This window comes from Sorex araneus, chromosome 2, assembly GCF_027595985.1.
Source record: "Sorex araneus isolate mSorAra2 chromosome 2, mSorAra2.pri, whole genome shotgun sequence".
Classification (NCBI taxonomy): Eukaryota; Metazoa; Chordata; class Mammalia; order Eulipotyphla; family Soricidae; genus Sorex; species Sorex araneus.
In genome coordinates this window covers 140,205,790-140,216,630 of record NC_073303.1, presented here as the reverse complement: position 1 = coordinate 140,216,630, position 10,841 = coordinate 140,205,790, and the positions used below count along the sequence as shown (strand labels likewise).

General features: G+C 44.5%; 1 protein-coding gene across 2 annotated transcripts in view; it reads right to left on the bottom strand.

Moving 5' to 3' along the window:
- The window catches only part of B4GALT4 (beta-1,4-galactosyltransferase 4), a 44,339-nt gene that overhangs the window by 12,092 nt on the left and 21,406 nt on the right, over positions 1–10,841 (bottom strand). For both annotated transcript variants that reach the window (XM_055126564.1, XM_055126565.1), the window contains 2 exons: positions 7,196–7,318; positions 4,217–4,321 (listed from right to left, as the gene is read on the bottom strand). In XM_055126564.1, coding sequence (XP_054982539.1) covers positions 4,217–4,321; positions 7,196–7,318 — 228 coding nt within the window. The remainder of the gene's footprint in view (positions 1–4,216; positions 4,322–7,195; positions 7,319–10,841) is intronic.

Below are 10,841 nucleotides of genomic sequence, written 5' to 3'. Positions count from 1 at the left end.
CTACAGGCAAAAAGAATGAGTGCAAATGATTAATAAGGTAAGAATTTAACATGCATTTCCATTACTTACTCCTTTGCCACAAAACTTAGCAAAGGCACCATTGTAAATCGTCATACCTACTGAGTTTCCTGCTGCAAAGACAGCGGATCTTCCACTATGGCGAATGCATACCAAGGAAAGTGATGGTTTTTTGTTTGTTTGTTTGTTTGTTTTAATTTTATTGAATCACTGTGGGATAGTTACAAGCTTTCAGGTTTGGGTTACAATCACACAATGATCAAACACCCATCCCTCCACCAATATTCCCGTTATACCCCCTTTCCCACCCTCCCCCTGCCTCCATGGCAGACAATATTCCCCATAGTCTCTCTCTACTTTGGGGCACTATGGCTTGCAGCACAGACACTGAGAGGTCATCATGTTTGGTCCATTATTTACTTTCAGCACACATCTCCCATCCTGACTAATTCCTCCAGCCATCTTTTTCTAGTGATCCCTTCTCTATTCCATCTGCCTTCTCCCTTCCGCTCATAAAGCAGGCTTCCAGCTATGGGGCAATCTTCCTGGCCTTTGTATCTACTGTCCTTGGGTGTCAGCCTCATGTGATGTTATTCTATACTCCGCAAATGAATGCAGTCAATAAGGCCACTTTTTAAGAGGCTCTCCTCCCCCAGTCCACAGGACAGAACACACAAGTAACACTGAGACCATATGATCTGTGTCACCCACTGTCACAGGGCCCTTGCATAAGCTTCAACAGTCTAGGAATCCTCCAATCTATCTGTTGGAAAGGCTGGGGAGGTGCAGTTTTATTACAAGTGAGGAGAGGCAAGTGGTTCAAGGGGACCTAACTTATGAGGCTGGGGAGGGCTTATAGAGAGGGTAAGTAAGGCTTCAAGAGGGAAAAACTCACTGAGTAATGGTAGGGGAAAGGACACCAAGCGAAGAGGCCACCCTCCCCAGCACAGGCAAGTGAAAGCGATGATGTCATCACAGTGGCTGAGGCTGAGGGGCTGGCCGGGAAGGAGGACCTGGGCTGAGTGGTTTCCAGAGGGAGGGAGGGAGGTGGGAACAGTAACAGCAGGTTCTTAAATGGATGATTAAAACCTTTTAAAATACTGGGAGTGGGAATGTGACTCAGCACGTGCCTTCCACAAGTGAGGTCCTTGATTCAATTTGTCACAACACCCAATAACAACAAAAATAAAATTTAAATTGGGGCAAGAGTAATAGTACAGCAGGTAGAACTACCAAATGGGATATTCCCCAGCATCCCAAATGGTCCCCTGAGCAAATCAGGAGTGATCCCTGCAAAAGCCAGGAGTCAGCCCTGAGTGCCACCAGATATGGTCCTAAAACTAAACAAACTATTTAAATTTTAAAAAAAGGTTTTGGGGGGACCAGGGTGATATCAAAGGGGGTTGAACCCAGCACTGCCTCCTTAGGCCCTTACATTTAACTAGCCTACCCAGATGGCTAAGTGCCGCCAAGAGTGGGTCTCTTGGTCCCCTGAGCACTGCTTAAGAGTACCTCCTCCAAAAAGTAAAGGTCCTTTAAAATTGTTTTAGATTGTAGAGTCAACGGAAAACAAACAAACAAAAAACCGGCTGGAGTGGAAAGATAGCTCAGTGAGTAAGATGCTTGGCCCTTGGCTAGCCTGTGACTTCCATACCAGCACCCGCATCTCAGATGGTTCCTGGAGCCTGCCCGGAGTGACCACCAAGCAGAGCCAGGAGTGGAGTCAGCCTGAGCAGAGTCAGGGGCCACCCCCAGATAACAGAAAACTAAGAAAACACTTTAATACTGTTTTAAAATTTAGGGGGGGCAGGGGAAGTCAGAACAAAGCAATGTGGCCTCATAAAGACTCAATTGATCTGCCAAATTTCTCACTGAAAAATGTTCCTCAGCTCATTTATAGGCAGACACACAAACTGACCTACAATAGCTCATCGCACAAAGTACAGGAAACAAACCTTTCCAAATTCCCGTAGTTTCAGCAGAGGAGCTGGGCTGGAGATAACGTGTGAATATCAAAGTGAATATTAACTCCATACTCAAAGATGTTAGTGACAATCAATTCATTATCCTAAGAAGTGAGCCACCAGTATTGATTCTTTCCTTCTATTTAGTCCTTTCTATCAAAACCTTACCTCAAAACACTCACACAGATGAAGAGGACAAGTGCTACATTCCTTATTATTATTGCATTGGAGCAACATCCAACAGTGCTCAGGACTTACTCCTGGCTCTGTGCTCAGAGATCAATCCTGGCAGTGCTTAGGAACCAAACCTACATGCAAAGCAAGCAAGGTACCCACTGTACTATCTCTTGGGCCTCAATAGCCCTTCTTTACAGAAAAAATGGATTCACCAATAACAGGGAAAGATAGATGGGTCAGAATTATCTAAGACCCAACTGGATGTAAATTTAAGCAAAGATCAAATACATGATAAGCTTTCAGTACCTGTACTGCAAACCATAACTGTCCAAAAAGAGAGTAAGAGAAAATGAGAACAAATGAGCAAGAGAGAGATGTGTGTGTGTGTGTGTGTGTGTGTGTGTGTGTGTGAGACAGGGAGAGAGACAGAGACAGAGACAGAGACAAAAACAGATAGAGATAGAAGAAAAGTGCTTGCCATAGAGGCAGGCCTGGGAAGGCGGAAGGAAACTGGGGACATTAGCGGTGGGAAATGTACACTGGTGAAGGGACAGCTGTTGGAATGTTGTCTGACTAAGATAAAATCATGAATAATTTCATAACTATGTATCTCACAGTGATTCAATTAAAATAATTTTTTAACTTAAACGAAGATCATCAATGATTACAAAACCATGAGGGGAAATGCTAAGAAGCCCCTCCTAATGAGGGGACAGGGCTAAGAACCCTGAGCCCACAGATGAACCATGACTTCACAAACACGCCCAGATACCATGACTTCACAAACACGCCCAGATACCATGTCCTCTTGGTGGTTTGCAAGAGAACGCATATGGTATGACTGATAAAGTGTGCTTGTCCCCAAGTAGTACCAGAATCTGTTCAGGTCTCCAGACCTGACTCCTCGTTTACAAGGAAATGCAAAGTCAAAGATACATCTTATCTGGATCCAGTGTGCAATATCCACCATGCAGGAAGTGCCATTCAGCAAGTGATCACATATGCTCAACCCATCAATTAGATGGGAAAGTGAAGAAAGAGGAAAACCACTAGACTAAAAAAGATTTAAGATACCATCCAATGCTGCGCATGAACTTTGTCTAGGTCCTTATCAGAATAAACTTTTATTTTGAAGTGTTTTTGAGATAATCAGTGAAATCTGAACACTGGGTAACTGATATAAGGAAGTGGTCATTTTAAGCATGATAAAGGTATTGCAATTCTCTCTCTCTCCTCTCTCTCTCTCTCAGCATGATAAAGGTATTGCAACTCTCTCTCTCTCTCTCTCTCTCTCTCTCTCTCTCTCTCTCTCTCTCTCTCTCTCTCTCTCTTCCTCCCCCCCATCTCTCCTTTGGTTTCTGGTCCACACCCAATGGTGGTCAGGACTTACTCCTGGTTCTGTCAAATTACCCTGATAGGGCTCGGGGGACTATACACAGTGCTAGAATCAAACCTTGTTCAACTGCATGCAAGGTAAGTGCTCTTACCTGCTCAACTATCTCTTCAGTTCCAAGTTCTTTGTTTTTGTCTTTTAACTGATATACTATGATACTCACTTCTAAATAATCCAGTGAAGGTCAAAAAGAGTAGACTAAGATAGGGGAGATCATGAGTTGGTGACTGCTAACGGTGAAAATGGTGTATGCACAGGTTAAATACACCATTCCCTCTACTTCTGTGTTCATTTAGAAATTACCTTAATAAAAATCTTTGAACAAAATTAGCTGGTTCGGGGTCAAGGAGATAACATAGGCATGCAGTTCTCTGGCACCCATCTGATCTCTGGCATCACCTGGTACCCCAAGCATCCCAAGATGCTACCCTGGAGGACCCTCAGCACTGATGAGGCTACCTGCATAATCCCCCACACCTCAGGGCCCAAGACATACACATCCTTAAGTCTCTGCAGTAAACTGCTCACCTGCCCAGTTGACCAAAAATCACTGGCATGGCTCCAAAAAAAATAAAAAGAAGACCAACTGGCTCAACTGTAGCCAACTAATCCTCACTCTGAAAAGAGATTAAGCAGGCACTGGCCAGCGAGAGTCCAGACTCACCGTCCTCTGTTCACCTCATTGCCTCGGTCTCTAGTGTGGAAGATCATTGTGTACTTGCCTATGTAAGGCAATGGACGAATGATCTTCATTCTCTGAAGCTCAACCCTAAAAAAAAAGAACAGATTTTTTTTTCTTTAAAAACAAAGAATCTTGTACCAATTATCTATCACTGGGCATTTAAAAAGAATCATTTGCAAAAAATTTTATGCATGCTTATACAATCAGTTGAGTCATTAATTACTTAGGTATTGAAAAATGTCATAATTTAACATTATTTTAAGAAAGAAACATGTTTAGGGGCTGAAGCAATAGTACAGCAGGTAGGGCATTTGCCTTGCATGCAGCCAACACGGGTTTGATTCCCAGTATCCCATATGATCTCCCCGAGCACCACCAGGGGTATTTCCTAAGTGCAAGGCCAGGAGTGGCCCTTGTGCATCACCGGGTGTGACCCCCCCAAAAAACGAAACATGTTTAAATTTAATGAATAAATTACTTTTAATATGAACCTCTGACCTACAGAGGAAATGGTCAATCTCTAGTTTGTCATTTTCAAAAATCGAACTAAGGAAATACTTCTTTTAAAGCAGGGTATAGAGGGGCTGGAGCAATAGTACCAGTGAGTAGGGAATTTGCTTTGCACGTGGTCAACCCAGCTTCCAATCCCCAGCATCCCATATGGTCCCCCAAGCCGCCAAGAGTAATTTCTGAGTGCAGAGCCAGGAGTAACCCCTGAACATTGCTGGGTGTGACCCCAAAAGCAAAATAAATAAATAAATAAATAAATAAATAGAGTTTAGATTTGGGGGAATTAGCAAATCTCCTTGGGAACAAGGGGTTTAAAAGAACAATAAATAAATGAAGCAGGGTATTGAGTCAGGAGCCAACTCCAAGGACTGAGCACAGGCTCCGCATGTACATGCAACGCCCCCTGCTCACTCTCCACCACTGCACTCCCACATGGAACCAACTCTACTAGGTGCAGCCCTGGTGGTCTGCAGAGCTTCTGGGCAGAGCAACGCCACATTTTTTGGCCTGAACATCATCAAACCCACACGGCCAGACAAGTATTGCCTGGAGTGGCCCCCAGATCTCCTGATCGTTGCCAAGGAGCCCCCTTCCACCCACAAAGCAGCACAAGGAAAGGAGAATTAAGTATCCTGGAATCCAACTTAGTACTCTTCTAAGAAAGAAAGAAATGCTCTTTTAAGGTCCCCCAAAAATGTAGGTTTAAGTCTAGACTTGGGAGGAGACGGGGGAGGGAATTTGGGGCCATACCTGGTGGTGCCCAGGGGTTACTCCTGGCTCTGCACTAAGGAATCACTGCTGGAAGTGCTCAGGGGACCATATGGGATGCCAGCGATCAAACCCCGTTCAGCCATGTAAAGGCAAACACCCTACCCACTGTACTCTGGACCCCTAAGTCTAGATTTTTGTTACGACATGTCAGCACATAATCATCACAGATTTTAAGCAAACTTATTCATAAAAAACATGGGGTATAACCATTATGGGCATTTTTTTTTTCAACTAAGCCCAGTAATTTTAAAAAGGCAAAAAAAAAAAGAAAGGTGTGACAATTATGCCACGATTGTGGTATTTGTAGTGTTGAAAGGCTGGTGCTATTTCAGGCCTGTTTCCTCAGCTGTAAAATGGCAATGGTGCTTACAAAACTGATCTGACAGCATCAAGAGCGACCACACGAAACTCGCTTTGTTAACTGTAATGTGATAGGGAAATGCAAAGAAAGGTGGAGTCTATTTACAGGTGAGTATATAGAAACCAAATCTCAGTTTACATTTATATTCACATCACTCAGCTGCTCCACAGCATTAGTCAAGAATCACCCTGGAGACCAGCATGTTCTTATCAAGTACAATCAAACCTTTATCCTTAAAGTGAGGAGGCCTGGGAAAGGCAGGGAAGAGGTGCCATCCTAACTTACATCTACTACAAGGTCACAAGAGGGACCTAGAGGCAATATGGCTGCTGCTGTCAGGAATCTCGCATACACCCTCCGTCTATTCCCCAGGCCTGGCCACCCAGGATGCTGATGAGCTGAGCTGGGAATAGCCACTGGCCACCCTCATGGCTACTCTTTGGAGCCTTGAGGTCAGGGAAATCCATTCCTGCCTGAAATATTCCAGACAGCTCCCACCTAGGTATGGGGACCAGCATGGTGCCCTGGCTACTAAACACCTCAAAATAAAAAATTCTTGGCAGTCATGTATGCAAGAACCACAGCTGAAAAATTTCCTTTCCAAGAGGTAACAGCAGAAGGAAAGGGGAGTCAGGAAGAGTGTCGCCATAGAGCCCTAAAGACCTTGTTTTTACAAGTCGAAAGATTCTAGCACTGAACTCTTGAATAACCACTTATAAGAGATCAAGATATGCCAGAACTGTCTGGCCACCGACTCTGAGTTCAGGAGAGGGAGCTGGGCAAGGGAGACAGACATCTTCCCTTTGAGTCCCCAAAATAAAAAAGAAGTTCCAGAAAGTTGTTGGGGACAAACAGCAGTAGTCCATGTGTAGGCGGCTGACCTAGGAGAGGACATCAGGGCTGCTCTGGCGTATGCCATTCGCACTCACTCCTTTGGACTCTGAGAACAGTGTCAACACCACTGAAGTCTGAGAAGCAGATGGCACTCAACAGGGTCACTCTTCTCAAACTGCCATGTGGGACTTTTCATTCACTGGTGAGCTCCATGTCCCCAAGAGACACCCACTAACCACCCCTGGAGCCACACATCTTGCTCCCAGACTCCCCCAAGCAAGCAACAGACACCCCAGCCCATCATTTCCACACTGCCAGGGGCAAGAGCCATCCATCATCCTGCCCTCCTTCCACCCCACAAAATGCCCGGTAGACTCTGAGGCCTCACGGCCAGCGGTCTGGCCCCCAGAAGAAACACAGTGGCACGGCTTCCCACAGCCACTGTCGGCAGAGCCCCATGAAGGGGACCCGTCTCCGTTGTTCACCTGAGTCTGAGGTCATCGTCTTCGCCTCCCCATCCCCAGTAGTTGTTAGAGAATCCATTCACCTTGAAAAACTGTTCTCTGCTTAGGGCAGTCACACCCCCAAAATATCCACTGTAACGTAACCTAGAGAGAAAAAAGGACAGAAAAGTTAGGAATGTGAGAACAACTCGGAGTCTGGAGCAAGCACTCTAGGGATGCTCGGGCCTGGCCACTCTTCCGACATGCTCCAGGTACTCTCTTCTCTGTCCAGGAAAGAGCGCATCTCTGCTTGAAGCAAGGAGGCTCCCAACGAATACTGCTTCTCTCGAGCTGGCTGAGATGGGCAGCCTGACTTCAGACGTGAATGAGTCTGAGCCTCACCTGCCACTTCAGTGACCAGCTGGCTGCCAAGGGCTCTGGGCCAAGGATCCTGAGGTTGCGTCCAGGCTGAGCAGGAATGCATGAACATGCTGTATTTATTTATTTTTATTATAATTTAGGTCAAGTGTTTTCTATAGTGTTAACTTTTATGGTCTTTTGGAGGAGGGTGGGCCATAGCCGGCTGTGCTCAAGGGGTTACTCCTGGAAGAACTTGGGGAACCATATGGGGTGCTGGGGAGCAAACTCGGGCCAGCTACATGCAAGACCTTATCCACTCTACAATCTCTCCAGCCCCAATTTTTATGGTCTTAATATACAGTTACCTCACCTCATCACCACCAAAGTGCTCAATACCCTCCACCAACATTCTTTTTTCCTTTTAAACCTTCTATTTTGAGGGGCTGGAGAGATAGTACAGTCACACACAAACATACTCCAAGCTCTGTGCTCAGGGATCATTTCTGGAGGGGCTTGGGAGGTCAGATGCTGTGCTGGGAATTTAACCATAGGGTGCATGCAAAACAAGCACCTTAACCTCTGTGCTATCTCTCCAGACCCTTTTTTGAGAGGAGGGTAGTAATTTTTAATTTTTTTAATTACAGTTTAGGTAATAGTAGTTGAAGGTGATCACACAAAATTACTGTGAACCACCACAACCAAAGCACCCGTGACCTTCCACGACTGTCCCTGTGTCACTTCTGGATCTGATCTTCCTTCACCCCACATATCCCTTAATTGTCAATAAATTCTGTGACCCCGGGCTGGAAAGAGAGAAGAGCAGTCAACTTAAGTTTGATCTCTGGCGCCCCCAAATGTCTTTCAAGCCCTGCCAGTAGTGACTCCTAAGCAGAGCCAAAAGAAAACTCAGTAGAGTGTGACCGAAAAAACAGCAAGATTTTGCAATCCAAGGCTGGGGGTTTGTCATAGTTGAAACTGTCCATTCCCCTGGATTATCTCTATGTTCCAGAGAAGAGTGAGATCATCTGGTATTTGTTCTCCTCCCTCAGACTTATTTTGCCCAACATGACTATCTTCCGGTTCCACCCACATTGCAGACTGCATGATTTCACCTTTTCTTGTGACAAATAGTATTCCATTATTTATATGTATTTCAACTTCTTCACCCATTCACCTGTCACATCAGGGTTGTTTTAATATTTTAACTATTGTACTAAACACTGCAATGAACATAGGTGTGCATATATTTTTATTTTCTGTTTTGTGTTTCAGGTGTAGATACCAAGAAATGGCGCTACTAGTAGCTCTATTTTTAGCTTTTATAGAAGTCTCCATACTGTTTCCATGAAAACTGATCCAAATAACATTCCCAACTGTGAATGAGGGTTTTTTTTCACCACATCTCTGCTAACACTAGCTGTTTTCAATCTTTTTGATCTGAGCCATCCTCACAGGTGTGAGATGGTATCTTACTGTTGTTTAGATTTGAATTTTCCTGATAATAAGTGACGATTATTTTGTCATATACCTACTGGCCATCCCATGTCTTCTTTTAAGAAGTTTTTGCTCATTTCCTCTTGCCTTTTGTTTTGTTTTTTGGTTTGGGGGTCACACCACACAGTGCTCAGGGATTACTCCTGGCTCTGCATTCAAGGATCACTCCTAACAGGGCACAGGGGATCATAAGGGGTGTTAGGGATGGAAGCAGGTCAGCTCAGTGCAAGGAAATCACCTACCTCCTGTGCTAGCGCCTGGCCCCACCTTTCCCATTTCTTGATGGATTGTTGGGATTTTTCTTGTTGAGCTTTGTAAGTGCTTCACATATATCTTGTATATTAGTTCTTTATCTGATGTATTGTGTGCAATATTTTCTCCCCAAATACATTGCTTTTTTAGCTCTAATCTTTGTTTAGGGGATAGGGTGGGGATGATAAGAGACAGTTTACTGCACACACTGCGTTTGCAAATTGCCCCTGTGTGCAAGCATTCTCCACTGGAAATTAGTTTTTCTGAAAAATCCAACCTACCTCAGTAACCCTGAGGTTCCCGCATGGACACCAGGTAGAGAGTAGTGCCTTTATAGAAACAAAGGATATAAGGCAATACCACTTTAAGAAGAGGTCAATTCTCTTTGAATTATTGGGGACTGAGATACCCTTGGAGTTTCTGCAGTGGGTAATGCAGTGGCTGAGAAGAGGACAGAGGGTGCAAGTGTGGAGATCCTGACACACAACAGGAGGCACCAGTCCTAGAGCACCTTTCAGTCCTAGAGCACCTTTAATTATATGATTAGTGGGCAAAATAGCAACCTCCAGAACTAACTTTCAGAACTCCAAATATAACACTGCTACCATTCAGAAATGCAAACGAAGGCAGGAAAATTATATAGGTGGTACTAAATAAATAAACAGGAATATGTGGAAGGCTTCAAACTTCATTTCAATTCAAAGTATTCCAGGGCAAACTAGATATTTCTTTTTTTCCCAGATGAGAAAAGCCAACAGAGAAAATACACATACACACACACACACACACACACACACACACACAAATGCATGACACATGCCACCTAACAGGAAAGGGCCCGAAACGTTTAGTTCAGTAGTCTATGTTCTGAGAATGGATGCAGAAAAGAGGACCTTACTGAATTTCCTTATGGAAGCAGATTTACTTACATAGACCGCCCCCCCTCTAAAATCTTAGAAATGGCTATTATTACTACTGAAACAAACAAAAGAAAATAAAGTTCTCAGAAGAAAGTTACTCATGACCAAGATTACAGTGACTTGTTGCCATAGTTACAGACTCTGCTAAAGGATTCTAACTGTAGGAATATGAGCAGGTTCAATAAGACACAGAGAATCAGAGGGTAAGCAGGGCCTGCCAAGCACCAATAAGAAACGGCACTACTGACTTGGTAATGATCCAAGACGTAATCAGACTCTGGTGCAAGACATAAACTCTGGAATGAAGAGGTGCTGCCCACTAACAGTTTACAGTCCACAACCTGGCTCCTTAAACTTTGGTTACAGTACTCTGGTGTCAGACTAACTCAGAGGGGGTCAGGCACTTGCTTGCAAGCAGTACAGCTAGGTTCCATCTTCAGCACCCCATATGTTCCCCTTAGCCCCACCAGGAGGGATCTCTGAGCTCAGAATCAGAAGGATTCCTTGCATGAGGCTGACCCAGGTTTGATTCCCAGCATCCATATGGTCCCCCGAGCACCGCCAGGAGTAATTCCTGAGTGCATGAGACAGGAGTAACCCCTTTACATTGCTGGGTGTGACCCAAAAATAAAAAGAAAGGGTCATGTTAAGTGAAATAAATC